Source organism: Bacillus rossius, chromosome 14 (genome assembly GCF_032445375.1).
Source record: "Bacillus rossius redtenbacheri isolate Brsri chromosome 14, Brsri_v3, whole genome shotgun sequence".
Lineage (NCBI taxonomy): Eukaryota > Metazoa > Arthropoda > Insecta > Phasmatodea > Bacillidae > Bacillus > Bacillus rossius.
In genome coordinates, this window is record NC_086341.1 from 45,950,746 (window position 1) to 45,970,611 (window position 19,866).

The 19,866-nt window shown below is 35.4% G+C and overlaps 1 protein-coding gene across 12 annotated transcripts in view; it reads right to left on the minus strand.

The window, feature by feature from the left end:
• LOC134538852 (protein phosphatase 1 regulatory subunit 12A) overlaps positions 1–19,866 on the minus strand; it is a 177,820-nt gene that overhangs the window by 44,791 nt on the left and 113,163 nt on the right. For 6 of the 12 annotated variants that reach the window (XM_063380404.1, XM_063380414.1, XM_063380406.1 and 3 more), the window contains 3 exons: positions 14,845–15,015; positions 11,445–11,522; positions 6,046–6,235 (listed from right to left, as the gene is read on the minus strand). In XM_063380404.1, coding sequence (XP_063236474.1) covers positions 6,046–6,235; positions 11,445–11,522; positions 14,845–15,015 — 439 coding nt within the window. The remainder of the gene's footprint in view (positions 1–6,045; positions 6,236–11,444; positions 11,523–14,844; positions 15,016–19,866) is intronic. The other 6 variants (XM_063380412.1, XM_063380407.1, XM_063380415.1 and 3 more) reach the window with 1 other exon arrangement.

Consider the following 19,866-nt stretch of genomic DNA (forward strand, 5'->3'; position numbering starts at 1 on the left):
CTGGAAAAAAATAAAAATAAAAATTGCACGCCAATATGTCTGGCACACCATCAATTTCTCAAATGTGACCTTCACCCCGAAGAAACCAATAAGCAGTTGGTCATTACAGTCACGTAATCCTATTATCTAGATTCTAGTAAATGTATCAAAAAGACTGGCTAATTTTCGATGCTAATTGTAGAATGTAGGTAACAAACACAAAAAATTGTTTATAATGTGATAGTAATTTACTATTCTGTCTTGATAGCTTTTTTTCTTTTTGGCCGGTAGTCACGTTGGAAATAACTGAGAAAATGTACAAATGACCTGGTATAAAGTTAATAAAAGAGAAAATAACTGTAACAAAATGTAATACTGATCTTTATGTGGTAAAACTAAACACTAATCTACGCAATAGAGGTTTTGCACATTTTGCCAAGCCTATCAATCATAGCCGAGTAACAGCAAAAAGCACGGCTGAAATGCTGGTAATGGAGTGCTAAAACAGAACAGAGTAAAACTGAAGCTATCTTCTACTTTCATAAAAATATATTTTTTCAACTAAATTGAAAAGTGTTTTCAAACCAAAACATTAGTAGGGAAAAATTATATTTTATAATATATTTAACACAAAAAATATAATGTATAATAAATCCCAAATAAGATAGTGTCTTTTACAAAAAATTTATGTAGTTTCTTCTCTATCAAGCATTGATAATATAGTTAAGCTTCTCATCTGAAGCATTTTGTACTTTGAATTCTTTTACATCTTGACAGATTACAACTTAATGGTAATTTTGGATGTAAAGTTTTCTCAAGTTTTAATCTTCAAATTAAAAGTCTCCAATAACAGTCCCCTTGGGAATTCAGCACTTAAAATCACTCCACTCTAATGATGATAATCTTCGTGTTTCCTAGAAATCTTGATGCAATGCTCAAGTTAAAGTAACTAAATTCATGTAAAATTTATGAAAAATTGGCATTACGTGGTCCTGATTACTAACAAAGGTTTTGATTCCAAAATCGGAAAATTCTCTACCTCTTCGCAAACTTCACATCTTGCAAACAATCAGCATGTCAGTTAAAAGGGTAAGCACATCATAAAAGCCAAGGAGCATTATGCAAGGTTTCATTTTTTTTTTCATCAAATGTAAAATCAACAACCAAAATTATAGCAAACATGTCACAAAGGGGAAACTCAGTCATTATTACTGCTTTGCATGGCAGTCATAACCAAACCCACAATAAAACTCAAATATCACTCCAAAAAAAAAAAAAAAAAAAACACAAACTCTTGTAAATGGTATCACCTTATTCTTCCTGTTCTTTTAAGAAGGTTGTTGAAAAGTAAAAAAAAAATTAAAATGCTACATACACAGCACAGAAAAATCATAAGTTAAATCACTCAAATACTTCATACTAATTATTAGCATCTAAATATTTACAACATAAAAATTACCCTGCCAATATTTTATGGTGTTATAAAAAAGATAATTTCCTCATTAAAAATACCTAATACATTTCATCTTTATCACCATTAAAATTAAAACACATATAATAAAAACACATATAATAATAACTACATATCAAGCACAACGCTGAACTGCTTCAACTATTTATAGTAAGATGCTTAATATGTGTGCATAAAACATACTACATATATTGATGAGAGTAAGTCAAACAAAAAAAAACTGCAAATAAAACTCCAATATTTTTCTGCAATGTTCTCTTTAGTTCTGATTTAATACACACACACACACACACACAAATTAATAAAAAGAACAGCTAAAAATTTTTTTTAATGTTATGTCTAAGAACCAAAATATTTTGGTTTTATTTTTTAACTAGCTAGGTCGTAATTTTTATTTTTATTTTGAAAGTCTTGTTTTGTATAAATTTCTCAAATATCAAAACAAGCAATTAAGTTACTTTGGTTGTTTCATCTTCTTTTATTTGATATTCAGAAAAGTGTACTTACTTTCCTAATAAAAATAAATATTAAAAAATATAATGGTGTTATTGTAACTACTAACTAGAACTTTTCAAACTATTGGGACAAAATATCTTATTGTTTTGTGTGCATTAAGTTTATTTCTGGTGCCACCATATTACCAGATTTAAATTTTACTTTTTATAACTTTTTAATTCTTTCAGTACTATTATAATGGACAAAATAAATATGCAATGTTAAAAGCCCAAAATCATCACACTTGCATCTTTCCTTGTGATTATTCTTTGTAGGCCTTTAGCCATGTCTGTACGGTATCAGCTGCAGACTGCTTTAATTTACTTTACTTTCAATAAACCTTACCAAACTAATTGAATTATTTGTACTAGATAAATAAAAATTTAATTTTTCTTAAATAAAAGCCTAAACTAAAGATTGAATGCATGAATTCTATATTTTAATACATAAAATGAAGTAACTGACATGGATTTCACTGCAGTTTGATATTATGTGGTGTATTAACTCCCATATCGATATTTGGCGGTGTACCGACTTTAATTTTGCTGTTATTTCAGTTTTATTGCTATTCACCATATAATCTTGCAATCTACCGATTAGGAATGATGACTTGACACAAACCACTAGCCTTTAAAACAGTCAACAGGGCACCGGTATGTTCGAATGAAGTACATAGCTAACTTTATGATTATACCCATTGCAATATGAATACAAACTTGATAACTCACCTATTAAAAAATCTCAACATGTCAAAGACCTAGGAATTTTACTGGATCAAAAACTATTTTTTCATCTTCACATTGAAAACATTATCTCGGTATCTAACAAAATACTTGGTCTAATTAAATTTATCACCTTTAACACCTCCAATATTGACTCTATTCTCTCCCTCTATATAGCTCTAATAAGATCAAAACTTGAATATGGTTCTATTATATGGAATAGCATCAATAACACTGATATTGAAAAGCTTGACAGGATTCAATCTAAAGTATCTGACTATATTAACAAAAAATTAAATACCATCAATAACATAGATTTAAATTCCCTCCTTGGTTCATTATCAACTAGAAGAAAGATCTTAGATGCCATTTTTGTCTTCCATTGTTATTATGGTAATCTTATATGTCCTCATATATTTGATGTTACTGGCATTAAAATTCCTTCTTTTAATAGCCGTAACCCACCTTTTTTGTGCACACTTTTAAATACAAATGATATTATATATAGACTTGTTAACAATTTTAATATGTATGTTAATCACTTACAACCTACCAGAGAGAAAAAACTTGTTAAAAAAATTATTCTTTCGGCATCCAAAGATTAATTATCTTTATGCTCTAATGTTATTACCTAAATTATTTAATACCAGATGTATTAATCTAAGGATACCAACTGTATGTTATGTTGTCTTGTCTTTGTTTTTGTCCTACTATTTGTTGTTCTTATAATTTATTGTTTTGTTCTTATTTTTGTTCTGTTACTGTATTTGTTTTTTTTTTACATGTCTTACATGTTGTGCCCACCGTTGGAGCCTTGTGCTGTTGGTGTGGCATGTAACAAATTAAATAAATAAATAAATAAAATAATAAAATGCACTGCAGACATAAAATAATTTAAAAATTAACAATGAATCAAGTCTTAAAATTGTGTCAACACTGTATCATTAGCACAGCGAGGGGTGTTGAAACGATGAGAATGAGTAAGCATTAGGCTTCTGCGAATACTCTTTTTTTTCATTCCAATCAAATTTAAAATCAAATATCAAGTTATTCACAAATAACTAATACTTTTCAAACCGGTCTTGGTGTTCGTGTTTGAGCCGTGTCGCTCTGCATTGCAGCAGGCATCTTCACGACTGAGAATCAAATGAGAGCAGGAAGGTGGTAGGGCTGTATTAATACTTTCCAAGGATCTTCTTCAAGAATCCAATCACAAGAGGCCTCATCCTATTGACTCAAGAGAAGGCTTGCCTGCCATAATCTCATTGGCGAATGTTGTTGGCCAATCGGAGTTAGACCCTGAGTGGCTTCTCTGCTCTTGCTTTATGCTGGTCTTCCTTTCTGCTTCTTCACGCCACGTTGAAGGGAACGCAACCATGCAAACAGGTTTCGGCATTTGACTGCATGAAAAATCATGGCCTATAGGAGTCGTGGGTTATCCTACAGAGAAACTGGTTCTTGTATTGGAAAAAATTGCAAGCATGGTGAAGCAGATACGGGATTGATAGGTCGAGGAGGCATCGGCTGAGCCTTCGCGCCACATAGCTCGAGGACAGGAATCTGGCGCACGTGGTAATTACTGACCGTACAGCCACTTGCGACAGACCTCCGCTCAGGATTTAAGGCGAGTGGCACAGTTTGTCGCTGCTACTTCAGAACAGCTCATTGCAGACTCCTACTACTGCTGTAGTGTGTGGAACAAAGGACCTGGTGGGACGAACGGCATGGCATTGTCTACTCAGACTCTGTGCGTAGCATCTGTGTCCCAAGGAATCACGGTGCTATCAAGACCACAGTCCTGCTTGCGTCGAGCCCACGTCACTACGCTGGCACGCCTAGCAGCAACCATTAAACTGCTGAGTCTCGTCCCAAATATTCAGGCCACCGCACCTACAAGACAACGCGAAACCCACAAGCGGCACTCGGCGTCCCGACGTTTCCGCGTGTTCTCTGGATCTCTGCACGTCGACCACGAACGCTCCCGTAGTACGCCAGCAACTAGCCTACAACAGATGAACTGTGGACACGCACGAGAGCGGCAAAGGCGGAGACGCCCCGGGCGGGCATCCCAAATCTCTTCCTCTCGACGCCACGGCGTGAAGCAGCGGTTACTGCCAGTGCTGATGTCCCCACGGTCTGCACTTCGTACACAGCTGAAAATTTGTTTCATGTGACCCGTGTACTGCGAGTGTCTCATAGCAAAAATCATCTTTTATGTGTTGCAACTTTAAAGGCCAGCAGAGTATTAAACCTCTAAATAGAAAAATCCACCCACATATATATTAATTACTCCAAATGCTATTTTTAAATACGTTAACAAAGTAGGGTAAAAACTTTATAGAAAAATCACTTCCACTGAAAAAATAAACAATATATATTTACACAAAAAACATTTAATTTATATTTGGAATGATAAAAAAAAAAGACACAATTGTTTTGCTTATTCTATAGTACATGTTTGCACAAAAAAAAAATGTTTTTGTATCGTTTTTAAATGTATATGCAACATTCATTTACGCATATTATAATTTAATCTAAGTAATATAAAAGTCTGGGGAAAGAAATGAAATTTTACCTCTGATTTACCCCTGCACCGATTTACCACACAATAAAGTTTACCATTTCGAAACCCTACAAAGAGTGTTACATTTTAAAGTAATTTTCGCATTAAGTACACTTCCATAAGTACAAAACATGACGGGTCATAATGATATTTCCCTCTAACTAGAAGGGGTGAAAAAACAAGCGTATTAAAAATTTTTCCCACCCACTTAATTCAAGCTAATAGTTGTAATACCAATAATAAAATTTGTGCAGGGGACATTTTCTCTCTCTCTCTTTTGACTTGTAATTTTTGCCAGAGATTCCTTTGACGTGCAGCAGTACACAGGAACATCTGAAACACCTCCACGACAGCGTGAAGCAGGGAAGCTCGCACCTGGTAAAATTTCTTATGTCCCCCCCCCCCCCCCCCACCCACCAACTTTTAATTAGGGAGGGGGGGGATGTGCACTTGAATTTTCCCACACCCCTTCATTCAAGACAATAGTTGTAATTCCAAAAAACAATTTATACAAGGAACATTTTTTTTCCCCTCTCTTTCGACTTGTAATTTTTGCCCGAGATTCCTTTGACGTGCATGCAGTACACAGGAACATCTGAAACACCTCCACGACTGCGTGAAGCAGGGAAGCAAGGAAGCTCGCACCTGGTAAAATTTCATTTGTCCCCCACTTTAATTAGGGACGGGGAGGGGGGGGGGAAGGGGAGGAGGAGGGGGGTAGAAAGAAAAAAAAACCGCACTTGAATCTTCCCGCCCATTAATTGAAGACAGTAGTTGTGACATTGATGTTCCGGCAGGGAAGTGGGACCACGCACCTGCTCGTTGGCCAGCTGCTGGGTCGCCTGCTGCAGCTTCTCCTGGTTCCTCCTCTTGATGAGCTGCTCCGCGACCTTGAGGTCGTCCAGCGCCACGCCCTGGGTGGAGCGCCGCGTCTCCCGCACCCGCTTCGCGTGCGCCTTCCGCTGCGTCTCCGACTCGTCGTCCCGCACCGGCGGCGCAAACGACCTGGGGCGACCGACACTCGCGATGACGCAGGGACCCAGAACTACTGGCGACTTCTCGCTTGTCGGACACCGTTTTTCGTCACTGAACTGCCGTTTGGCACTTTGCACATTATTCAGCCCAGGGGCGCAACAACTAAATTTCGAAAGGGGGGGCGCAATATATACCTTTTTATAAAGAATCATTGATCCCCCCCCCTATTGAAGTGGGGGCGGGGGTGTGTGGGGGGGGGGGGGGGGGTCCGGGGGTCCTCCCTCCGGGAAAATTTGTATTTCAAGGTGGAAAATGGTGCTATTTAAGCAGTTTTATTATCTAAAAATTGATCACACAGCACTTTCTTTGCCCCCGTTTGCCCCCACTTCAAGGTTTCAGAGGGGGGGCAAAATACCCTTGCCCCCCCCTGTTGTTGCACCCCTGATTCAGCCCTACTTGTTTAACTTTTGATGTTATTGTAATAAACTAGTAAAAATATCGTTTTTTTTTTTTTGCAGTATTAGATGTAGAAGCCTTGATTGTACATCTCGACTGCCTACCCAAGAGAAGGAATTAAATTCACTACAGGATGAAGCTTTCCCAGGTTAAATGCAAATGCTATTAGGTACTTCTTGGCACACTTCTGATTTATTTATAAGGTGAATGTATGTTACCTTGTTTCGGTGTCAATTTTGTTATGTTCCTCAAATGTTTCTGATTACTGTTCACCCTGTCGAATACTTCAAAATGTGTTGTGGTAGTTAGTATTCACCCTGCCAAGTATCAAGTTCACTGGTTCACCGGCAAATGGATCATTAGTCAAAAGCTTAAAGCTCACTGGCGAAAAACTTCTAAAGCTCTACGATCACTGCTGAAATTCTGAAGTGCAGCCAAATTATAAGGATAATTTTTTTATGTGGTTTTCCACCTACAGGTAAGCAACATATAAACTAGTAAATTTATAAAAAAAATTTTTAATCAAAATATGTTTTCCCCTGCATTGGTTCGGGATCTGTGAATCGGCAACAATTTTTATCTGCACATCAGCTAAATTTTGTGAATCGGTACAGCTCTAAATGATTCCTAGCTGTGATTGTAAGTTTTAAAATTCTAATCAAACATTTTAAGTTACAAGACATTTCACTGGAATCTAACAGAAATTACTAACTACGTATTGCATTCACACGTTTAAATGCCATGTTGCAAGTGTGTGAGTAAGCAAGTGGCTTGTAGCCCAGTTATAATTTTACATCCAGGAGTGATACCTCCACTATCTATCCCCAGTTCCTCCTCATTGTGACTACAGTATGATACCTCAGTATGTGTCGCCACAGAGTGCCCAAAATACTACAAAAACCACACATCAGACCACATACTTACATTAGTCTCCTCTACATGTCTGCACTTTGTTGAATTAATTTTACAACAATCTACAAGAAAGGTTTACTTACTACTCAGAACTCCCAACACAAAAAAAAAATTCCCAAAAGTCACTCCACACAAACCAACATAATACTCAACAAACAAAACTCCATTCAAAGTTCAACAGATGAGTATTTTGCAAAATCAAACATGATTACAAAATAAATATATATACAGTAATAAACATTTTGAAACAAGCACACTTAATATTATTAGCACAAGTTCTAAGAATAAAACTGTTTGCTTGTTAAGCTACTACCCACAATTTTCAGCAAATCAGAAAAATCCAATATAGATTTTAAAAATAGTCTTAGTATAATTTGTACCAGTAGTAATAAAAATTAAAAAAACCCTCAACCAAAAACATGCAAAATAAACTATCAGGCATAGACACATAGAAAATGAAAAATCCTAGTTTGACTAGGAATAAGGTTTAGAGGTTTTAAACTTTTAAACAATCAACAAAACATGCATTATTTTATTGCTGGGTGCAGGATTAAAACTGGTTGTATCAGGAATCAAGGACACACAACAATCCTCATGCTGCATATATGTCATACTTCCGCAAAGTAGTGCATTAATTACCTTCATGCTCTGGTAGCTCTAGCATCCTTGGCCTACATATACGTATGTCACGGAGAAGTAAAACTGGTTCACAAAGAAATGGGAAAGATAGAATCAGGAAGATACACCTCAAACTCAAAACACAGGACATCCTCCTATCTTCTATTCCCACATTCATAGTCAGTCTTTCAGCTTCTAAAATCACACAACATGTAGGGGGAAATAAATGCTTATTTCAAACTGAAACACTTAATGCAAATATTGCAAATAGTAACTTTGTGAAAACAAATCTAGAAAAGTCTAAAAAACCAACGACTAAAAAGATAGTTTTATTTTTGCCTCTAGGAAGTATTCTGGAAGAGAGTTCAGGAAGCTGCTTAAAAAAATCTGGACCACTTCCTCGGGATGTAATCAACTACGGGAAACTGCTAGTTGGACTGGCAGACCTAGTTGCGGGAGAGCAGACCAAAAATTGATCTCAATGTCTCGTTAACATCAAGGTCCTTTGAGACGATCGATGAAAGACAAGCTGATAGAAACATTGATGGAATGAATGCATGGGGGAAACGGGAACACCTTGACAAAACCCACTGTTGTGGCTCTATCTGACATGCTTCCGACTGAAAAAAAATCCTTGGTGCTATGTGGGAGAGTGAAAATGAAAATAAAAATGGACATGTAGTTTCCTACCTGAGGCAGGGTCTGACACTACAAGCAGCCAAGATGTTTGAATGACTAGTACAAAAATAAAATTAAAGTCAGAATGCACATGAAACAATTTCCTGCATCATTGAATTTTGGTGTATGTTTGGATTCTGTAGGTGATGAAATGTAAATGTCTGGTTCCCGAAGTCTTAATTCAGCACAAGTAAGAATTATTGCTGGATGCCACTAAGTAAAACCACTGATTTTTTATTTTCATTTGCAGGCAGACATTGACACCAGCTATTGTTTGGAGTGTTGGTGGTAACAGTGGCTGGCACAGTTGTGGCTGGCCTGAATAAGGTATTTTTGATTGGTCAGTCACCTGTAGGATGAAGTAAAGGGTTGATAAATCTGAATATAACTACAATGGTTTCTGTAAGAGGCATGTTGGTAATAGTTCAACACACAATAAAATGTTTCACATGCAGATAAGCCACATATTTTTTTGATGTGACGTCTAATAAATCGATGAACGCTGGCTGCATGCACAAAAAATTGTCCCACTACAGATGTCCCACTACGGATGTGTTTACGCATGTGTGGCATCTCTCTGGTATGTTGCGGACGGTACAGAGAACTCGGCCGGCACGTGGCGGCGTACTGGTTCGAGGTTATTGTTGTGCACCGCGCCAAGGGAGTATATTCGCAAGGAAATGGTGTTCTTACAAGTACGTATTATTTTAATTACTAGTGTAAATCAGTATATATAAACAGTGTTGTATGAGTATTGTTTTAGCTGTTTAACTAAATATTTATTGCTGGTATGATACTTTTCACGCTTTAGTTTGACAGTGGTAATTATTTGTCATGAGTTATTATTTGATCAAATAAATGACACACCGTATTATAGTTATGAACCCACGAGCGTGTAAATATTTTGAGTCCAACAGAGAATATGCTAGTTAAAAGAAATTCAAACAAATATCGTGCGTGGAATATTTTTAATTTATACCATTTGAAACAACCATTTTCAATATGGTCTCGTGGCCGTGTGGTTAGAATGGATGACATCCAATTCAAAGGTTAACGGTTCGAATCTCGGCAGCTGCGAATTTTTTTTTGTACTTGTAAAAATAAATACAGCGCACGCAACATTTCAAAAGTAATACTGTAAATATATTTGAATTAATGAATGCAAATAAAAGTAAATTTATTAATTAACTTGTACATTTCATTTCACTCCTTCTTTGTATCCATACAAAATAGTGATAATTCAATTTTATTTATAAAAGTATGCAGAGGTAGATTTTATCATACAAAAGATAGAAAAATTTAAAAAAAATTTCTTCCTCTAAGAATATAATATTTTTAATGCCTAAATGGTTTAGTTGCAAAAACCTATTACGGCTCAGTCTCAGGCCGAATATGATATTTCCTTTTCTTCTGGATCAATCATTTCATCAATGTTTTGTTATGACGTTGTCACGTTAAACAATCGTCCGTAAACCAACTTTACAGACAACCAATTTTTTTTTAAAATGTATTCTGTTCGATTCCAGTTCTTAAAAATTGCCTCACAATTCTAAATCATTTTCTTTCTTTTGAAAACCGAAGAAGTAAATACCTCCCATCCATCCACACCTTCCATTAGGAAAAGACCAAGATCCAAGTATCATATTACCTTAAGTGCAAATAGTGAACCCTCTTAAGGATGTTTACATTGGTGTTAAGACTTCAAAGAAACCCAACATGCCATTGAATCAAGCTACTTATTTATCAGTGACAAAACATACACAAAACAAAAAAAAAATGAAATAAGCAAAAACATCTCAAATCACAATAAAACACTGTAAAAGCTTGCCATAACCAAAAAGAGCAGTGTTAAACTTGCAAACCAAACTGATTAAGGAAGAAAACGTTTGCAAAACTTAATAATATCAAAACAAGATTTCATGGCTTTTAGGTGAATATATTATTTTTAAAACAGGAGATTTCTGTTTTATTGATTTTATTTGCATATATTCTGTTTATGTATAAAGATAGTATGTTTTTCAACATACACAATGATAAATGTTTTTCACAGAACATTGATGTTTTTCCTGTAATATGAACTATTTGTAGAGTAAAATAATTTTTATACACATGTTTAAGACACACATGCTCAGAAGAATAAAAATAAATCGTAAAACCAATGTGGGTCACAAAATGTATTAACATCATAAATTAAAAACTTAGTTCACACAAGTGTTAAATTAATGTTTCTAATTAATTTTCACGCTGAAATAATGACATATATTTAATTTGTATTTCGAAAGCTAAATTTTGTGACTTGATACTCGATGGCTTTCTACTTCAAATTTCAGTGTGACATGGTGTATTCACATGCATTTCCATGTTACCACGCTATTCACCATAAAATCTTGTCCCTGGCAATTGATTAAGAATTACAATTTTCAGGGATTATGCCACACACATACAGTAAACTTTGTATGCTGCCAAATCATACTCGCTCAAGAGATATTTAAAATGATGCAAGAACTGAAACCATGCAGCGGGAACGTGTGTGCGCGTGCATCAGGAAACACGATGTGAGAACTATCCTACGCACTTGAAGAAATTTTTGAAGATATTCCCCGGGCTAAGCTTGCTTCCCCCAGGGGTGGTGGGTGTTGAAGGGGAGTTACCACTGAAAGTACCAAGTGCCCAGGCAGGTCACACAAGAAGAGACGCTCACCGACACCAATTAAACACAAGCACACTAACATTACACCATTGGTAAGTACAGTAAAACCTGTTAAAGACAAAACTTCAAGACTTTCAGAATAATACAGCACCAAAAGTTACCTGTACCATTAACCTGAACAAGGGCGTCGCCAAGGAGGGGGGCAGTTGCCCCCCCCCCCATAAAACCCTAGATATTCAAAAAATGTAGCCAAATGCAAAAAAAAAAAAATACATACTTTTCCCACAACTTGCCCCCCCCCCCCCCCCCACCACCACCCCCCCTCCCAGGCCATCGGCTGGCAACGCCCTTGAACCTGAACATCCCCCTTTTTAATATGTTTTGGGGCGGTTAGATTTTCTCGCTTAATAAGCACCAAATAAAAAATAAAATTACACATAAAATTCATATTCCTTCAAAAATTTCTGCTGATCAGTTACTTGCTCAAACATTGCAAATTTTGTGTTTTTAGTCAAAGAACCTTAACACAACAGCACCATATTTTATTTCCCAAATGGTCATCTTTTACAAACACAATTTTCTACGGTTGCTTTCTGAGATCATTCAAGTACACGATGAAGAATGTACAATTCAAAACCATCATAAATAATCGTTAGGGATTTGAGGGTAAATTTTCAGTAAATGTGATTGTAATATTGTGAAAATAAATAAAAAACTGTTAAAAAAAATGGTAGAATAACTCACTTAAAAAATGTTCATGTGAACTTTATTTTTCAATATACAGCGTGTAAAGCTGTTAAAAAAATTCCACATTTTTTTTTATAGAACTGATTTTATTTCATATTATTTAGAGATTCACTAGAATTTTATATCCCAGTAAATGTGCAGTAAAAAAAGAATTGTAATTCCATGTTAAGTTTACCATTTTTCATTTTATGAACAAAACAATTTAATTCACAAAAATCATTTTTTTTTTAACTTGCAAGTTTTAAAATGTTTTCTTGTGCTTAATAAGCCTAAATCCCCCCCCCCCCCCCCACCGCAAGAAACTTCTTTGCGTGGTTTTACTGTACTTAAAATTTGCAATATTTATACCGTACTTTCCCGCATATAGGCAAGAATTTTATGCAGGTTCAACAAGCATAAAGACGCAACAAGTTTTATATGTTGTACGTTACTGTACTTATGCTGCTGTTACACGGAGTTAGCTCATCCAAAATAGTACTTTGACTGCTGTTGCATGGACAAGGGGAGAAAAAAAAAATATTATTTTAGAATGAATCAACTAGCATGAGCCCATTTTTTTTTAACCTAGTATCGAGACTCACAAACTCCACATGTTCACGTTCTGTAACTGTAATGCTTTTCTTTGCGACAATGTTCCATTTCTAAGCTGCGGGATTTAACAGCAAGGTAGCTGAAACTGATCGCTCCTTTTTCTCCTCGTGTTTTTCTCGAGAGCAGTAGGTAATAATCAACCTCGCTAACTTCATCCATTCTCCAAACTGTTCCATGCCGTTCCGGTTCTGGATTATTATCAGAGTGTGATAAATAAACTAAAGCAGTATTTTTTTCCCCTTACACAATAGCCTCACAAAATATTTTACACTGCATGTCAATATGCAAAATTATGCTACTTCCAATACAAAGTGTCACAATTGTGTATCAGTAGAAGAATGTAAAGATGCATTTTGAAAATTAATTTTTAACATTATACATCTGATAATCAACATTTTGTAGCACTTTAAGCCCCACCCATCTCTGATGGTTATCTTGCATCTTTCCTTTTGAACCCAAAACTTTTCCTAACAGTGAATATAATCTTTCTGTACTAAATCTACAAAGCTAGTGTTTAGAAATGCACATTACATCAAAACATTTTGGTTTAGTTTTTTCTGTAGTTGTAAACGACAAGTGCATGTGAGAAAGAATGAAACAGATGAGGAAAAAAGTTTAAACATGAACATCCAGGTACAATCACATTCCTGCAAAAAAAATTATTAATGGCAAACACTGTAAAATAAAACTGAACAGGGGTATTGTGACAAAGTCAAGACTCCAAGTTTTTTAAATTTTTTATCTCTGTTATAAAATTTACGTTAATTTAATTAGTATCCAAATTTTGCTTATTGTGGCATTTAACATGTAAATTTATTATCTATTTATATTAAGCATTAATGGCAGCTGCTATTTGCATGTACATCAACTTATCAAGTCTCATATGAAGATGCAAATATATTTTCCAATTTTTATTACTGAAATACTGACATTGTTTCATATGCTGGAAATTACGGTAAGGTTATAACCATTGCAGTAAACACTCGGAAAAATAGGTAATACATGCACTAACACCACATTCTTAAAAATAAACATTAAAATAAAAACATGACAGAGTATCTCACCACAAATTTTCTTTTAAATATTCCAAACAGGTGCTTTCCTATTTATTGTTTGTGTGCACATTTTATATGTTAAGGTTTTTTTTTATATACAATTTTGCTATAAAATAGAAGGAAATCAGTATAACCCACATTATGTGTTAACTAACAGCATGCATTATTAAATATATTGCCGGAAAAATGTTGCAGCTAATTGAGAAATAACTCCTAACCATTAACAGCACACATTTATTCTACACATTAATAATAACACTCTTATTTTCCTGTTCAGTAATTGGTGAAAATGCAGTAAAACCCTGGTCAACCAAACTGAAGAGATGGGGAAGCCGTTTTGGAAAAGACTTTTCTTTACTAAGCCATAAACATCTTTTACTATTTCGAATAATTTTTAAACTTACTACAGTATGTAATACTGAAATGTCCAAAGAATTTAAAAAAAACTCTTTTTTGGCTACATTTTTATTGTGATGTTAAAATTACATTTTTAGGATTACAGTACATACATCAATATATTCAAAGTAGGATTATTCCGTAATTTTGTTTCTTGCATCTCTCTCAACATACTCAAGCAACAAAGTCCTACGCACTCGCCCCATCGATTATTCCCGTGCTGTACAAGTACGTGTTTTTATTTTATTTATGATTTCGGAGTCATTTTGAATAACCAGGGTCTCGGTCCACCAGAGTTCCGTTAGCCGGGGTTTCACTGCAGCCGGTTGCGTCAGACGAAACTGGACAATCTGCAGCTGCGATTTGCTTTCCGATCCGGGCACAATGCTACATACAACCTTGCAAGCACGCTGCGAGTCTGCAGACAAGAGGCTGGCGTGGTAGTACAACACCCGGGAGGGCAGTTATCGAGACTCTGGTGTCCAGAGGTCTCCCCCGGGAGGGCACACTGGGCGACGACGCGGGACTCTGCTCACCTCCGGACTTGGTTCGAGGACACGGGGCTGGTGTTGGCCGACAGCCGCGCGGGAGAGGTGCCGCCCGCCGCGGTGGTTGTCGGGGTGGCAGGTGTGAGGGGGGAGGCGGCGGGGGGAGTCTCCTGGTCCTCCGCCACCGTGGCCTTGCCGGCGTCGTCCCCTCGCACGCGCCTGGCCGCCAGACATTCACACTGCAGGCCCCGCGGGTAACACCACTCCACACCACAGATCACATACACACTTATCACCTACATGAATAAAAACGTAAATCGCACCCCGAGTACAAGACCATCGTAACTCAAAAAATTGAGTTTATGAGATATTTTTACCATAAGCAAGAAAATATCATTATCCAGGCACTGCAAGACTATCGCAATATTATATTTACTTTTACGGGACTTATGGCAAACAATGTGGTGTTGCACTCTGGAAAACATTATATAAGAATATGTGCAACACTATGGCATCTTGAGTTGTGATGGTATTGCACTGATTTTTGAGTTACGATAGTCTTGTACTCAGGGTGCGAAATGTTAGTTCGTTCAAAATCTTAAACCTCTGAAAGTACTTCACAGATTTCTTTAAAAGTTTGATAATGTTGCATTCCAATATATCGTTAATATTTAGGATAAAGCTGAATTTAAGCGACTACTGAATTGAATGATCGTTAACTACAATGAACTTCGTTGTATTCCAATATATCATTATTATTATGGACTATAGATAAAGCTGAAATTAAGCGACTATTGAATCGAATTATCATGAACTACGAAGAACTTCATTTTAAAAATATGAATCCCTGTTGTGAATGTTTTAAACAAACCACAACCAAGGTTAAGCCTATCCAGCACCCCAGGACAATTGCTACCTACAAGCATAGATACACACAGATACCATGGCGGGTTTCCAAAGATTTTATTTGTGTGTAATTAAAGAAACTACAAAAAAACATGTGGTTAGGTTAGCATTCTTTATGTGATAGTAAAGCACACATTAATTTTCATAGATCACATAAAAGACTGATGACTTTATTTTGGTGTTCCGTTCAATTACCAAAATACAAATAATAATAATAATAATAATAATAATAAGTACTTTTCAACGCTCAGTAAATTCTTAAATGCTTTTCGTAAGCATACCACACTCGGATATCGTTAATAATTTTGAAATCACGTTTTTTCTTGAAGCTATGCGCACCGTATGTGTGGCTGGGCAGACGGCACCCGTAATATTAATACATATAGTGATAGATTAGAAACAAAAATTAAAGTTGGTTGAAAAGGAATCACTTGGAGCCATAACGAACTAATCAGCAATGAATGAAAATATTAAGAATTTTTATTTTTGCTATACAATCTCCGAATGTGTATAGTTTATTAATTGCTATTCACAATGATTTGGGTTCAGAAATTTTTGCACACCCTCAGAAATATGCAGCCCATATAGTAGTGATGGCCCGATATCCAAAAACCCGATACCGATACCGATTCCGATATTTCCAAATTTACCGATCCGATAACCGATACTCCGATATTCTGATAATAGGCCTATCTCATTTCTAACACTGATTCTATAAAATTGTGGTTCTGGAGTATTGTTAGAGACAATAATGAAAAATGTTAAATATTAATAAAACATACATATGTGAATGTATATTATTTTTATTAAATGTAAAATATAGTAAATTCACATTAAATGAAAGCTAATAATGAATTTATCATAATGGCCTACAAATAAGCTCTCTAAATTCAAGGTCTTAAAAATTTAAATTGTTTTTCAAGGCCAGATAAAGCAATATTCTGGTGTAGGTATTACCTACAGTATGAAAAAAAACATATTGTAACTACAAGGAAACAAATTTCAGATTTTTGTGGATAAATGTTGAGAAATATTGTAGCTGTTCGGTATTAGTCGTTAGTGTATTTGCTTATAATGTATGAATTACAAGCCACTGCATGTACTGAGTCCAGTGTCTCAACTGTAATCTACGAAAAATACCGTCCGAAAAACGGGAACCCACAATTCACGTAGTTTCGGTTCCCTGCAAGAATTTCCGAAGATTTCCGAAGTTTATTAACGCCACTTCAGCCGCTAAATCAGAAGTTCAAGCATGTTGTGACTGACCTAACCTAACCTAACACTTCGATTTTTTTTAATTTCAATTTTTGAGAGAAATCCGAAGTTGCACGAACGTGGTAGGGAACCTAAACTACGCGAGTTGTAGGCTACCGTCGAAAAACATCAAACTTTTGTACCCTTTGTAAAATTTCATCACGGTAAACGACACGCTAGAAAGGAAGGTCTTCAAGTAGTAAATTTTGTGACCATTGTTCAAGTGTATCACTCCATTTATTGGTGCGAAAACACGTTAAAAATACGTGAAAAGTAATTTCAATACAACTTTGAAACGTACTGCAGAGTTTATAAAACCACACATCTTTATTTATGTTGTTTTCAATGCACTCAATATGTATAGCCAACATAATACCTTTGCTGCAACTTGCCCTACGTAAACACGTTTCATATTTTAGCTTTTGTAAAAACTTACGTAATGTTTTTGTGTAGAACAGCAGTTGGCGACCGTGAAACGACACGGAAAGAAAATGTCTGTTATATCAAGCAGCAACTTTATTCTTCTTCATGTTTACTTACGGCTACACCACTTATTAAATTAAATATCGTAATTATTTTCGTTTATGTTTTCAATTTATGTACACATAGTGAACTTCGAAAATTCATCAAGCGAAAACATTTTGCGAATATCTGAAACGAATAAATATGCACTAATGACTGGGATTTGTGTACACATGGAAGAATTGTACCGTCGGGATGCATTGCAGTATCAGAAAGAAGAAATAGGCTTGAAATTGTTTCTGTGGAAAATATGCTTGAAATTACTAGGTAATATCGTGACGTGAAGATAGATAAATTACGCCCGCGGAAAATAAGCTTGGAATTACGGTTAAGGTTATGTGAGAAGTATTATTGGCGAGAGCAAACATCGGTTATCAAAATATCGCAAGTATTTACCGATGTCCGATATTGAAAAATGTGCCGATATTACCGATCTCCGATATCGGATATCGAATATCGGGCCATCACTACCATATAGCGTGCGAGTAACAATTGACAGACTAAAACCACCGTGCTCATATAACGAACATGAATAGTCCTGAAAGTGTCAAAGCAAAGTCTTCCATGCAAGTTGGTGAACTTTCTAGGTATTAACAAAGTAAAATAACAATAATTATTATTGAACAGTGTGCGTTGGCCTGACACAACATTTTTCAAGATAAAGTTAGTAGCAGCTCCAAAAAAATTTTACACTCTGGCAAGCTTAGATTTTCTGGCATCTGTGACCAATGATGGACAACTCATTCATAAAGACAAATATTTTGGCACAGTAGTAACTATTATAGTACAGACAAGGTCGCAAGCCTACAGCAATTATAAAACTATGGTCACTACATTTAACCATAGCACTAAGTAAAGATAATAAAACTCATTAAACTTGTGTTATTACAAGCAGGCTACACCAATCTACTCTATTGATGCAGTTCCCTTTGCTGGACTGTACTTACCTACAGTATGTATCGAGTTTAATTTACAGTACAGAGTAAATGGCAACCACTATTGCAGGATTGAGACTACACGGCTGTTAACATTGAAGTTCTCATTTTGTATACCAATGTTAATCATAATAAGTTTTAATATATTTTTTTAATTATACTAATTTTTTTCTATGACCATAAAATTGTGTCTGTTGACAGTATTATTTTTAGTATTCTTCTACAGAAAAAGTGCTTAACAATGGCGTACATATGTCCAAAAGCTTACATTGCACAAATCTTTCAAAGATAGTATTATTACAGTTGTGTAGTCATTCTGATAAAAAATATATTAAATGCTAAACAATTATCATCTCACAAAATAAAAGAAAACTATTTGTAGCAGTCACTATAAACTATATGAAATTCCATGAAAGTATGTCATATGCTTAAAATTTCCAAACTTTATATAATTAATGATATAAAAAAGTTAGCAAAAACCGTTGAAACAAAGATGACTTCTTTCAATCACGCCTTTTTAGAAATAAAAAATGAATATTATTGATGTTCTTGACCAATTATAACAAGAACATGTATATAGAAAATTTTACATTACAAAAATACAATTTTTCGAATACATTAAAAAAAAATCTTTCATTACATTACAAAGTTGCGTCAAATTTAAGCGCTGTATGGCTTATATCTTGCAACAGAGGACACCAAATCAAGGACAGCACAAACTGCAGAAATTATGCACTGAAACGAAAGAGTAAATGCCGATTTAATTGCATACTGCAATCTAAGGATTAGACGCGCTATAGTGTCTGATGAGAGAACGCACATAACCACCTCACATCATCTAGATCAGCTAATGCAAAATTGATGCACAAAACAACAGGTGGTGGAACGCTTTCCGTCTTCGTATATTTTTGAGGCGGCTCAGTATTGTGAACGTACATTACGCTCACAGGATGGCAAGGTAATATTTCATTAATTTTATATGTATTTGATTAAATATCATCAGTACTGAGAAATCATTTTAACTGAAACAATTTACTTAATAAAACATTTAACATGCTATCACATGGGGTTCAAAAGGGAGGGGGAGGAAAAGATGTGTGTTGTTTCTGTTTAAATCAAAACAAATCGTTTGCATAGGGCGCCACCAAATGAATTCCTGGTCATGTGGACCCAACTACTCTCCAATCAGCGTCGTGATGTCACCCGCACGCAGTGGAACTCGTACCCTCAATTATGACTATCCACACCGAAATACGTCCACTCTGAGCAGTGGTCATGCTATTTTAATTTAAGGTACATAACTAGAGACACAATTTTATAGTTTTATTTTCAGGCCATTTTTATTTTTCAAACAGGAGATTTTGGTTTTATTTTTTTTATATATTTTTGTGAGATGTTTATTAAAAAAGATAAAATTACTGAATATGATACTTAAATGATCCATAATACTAGT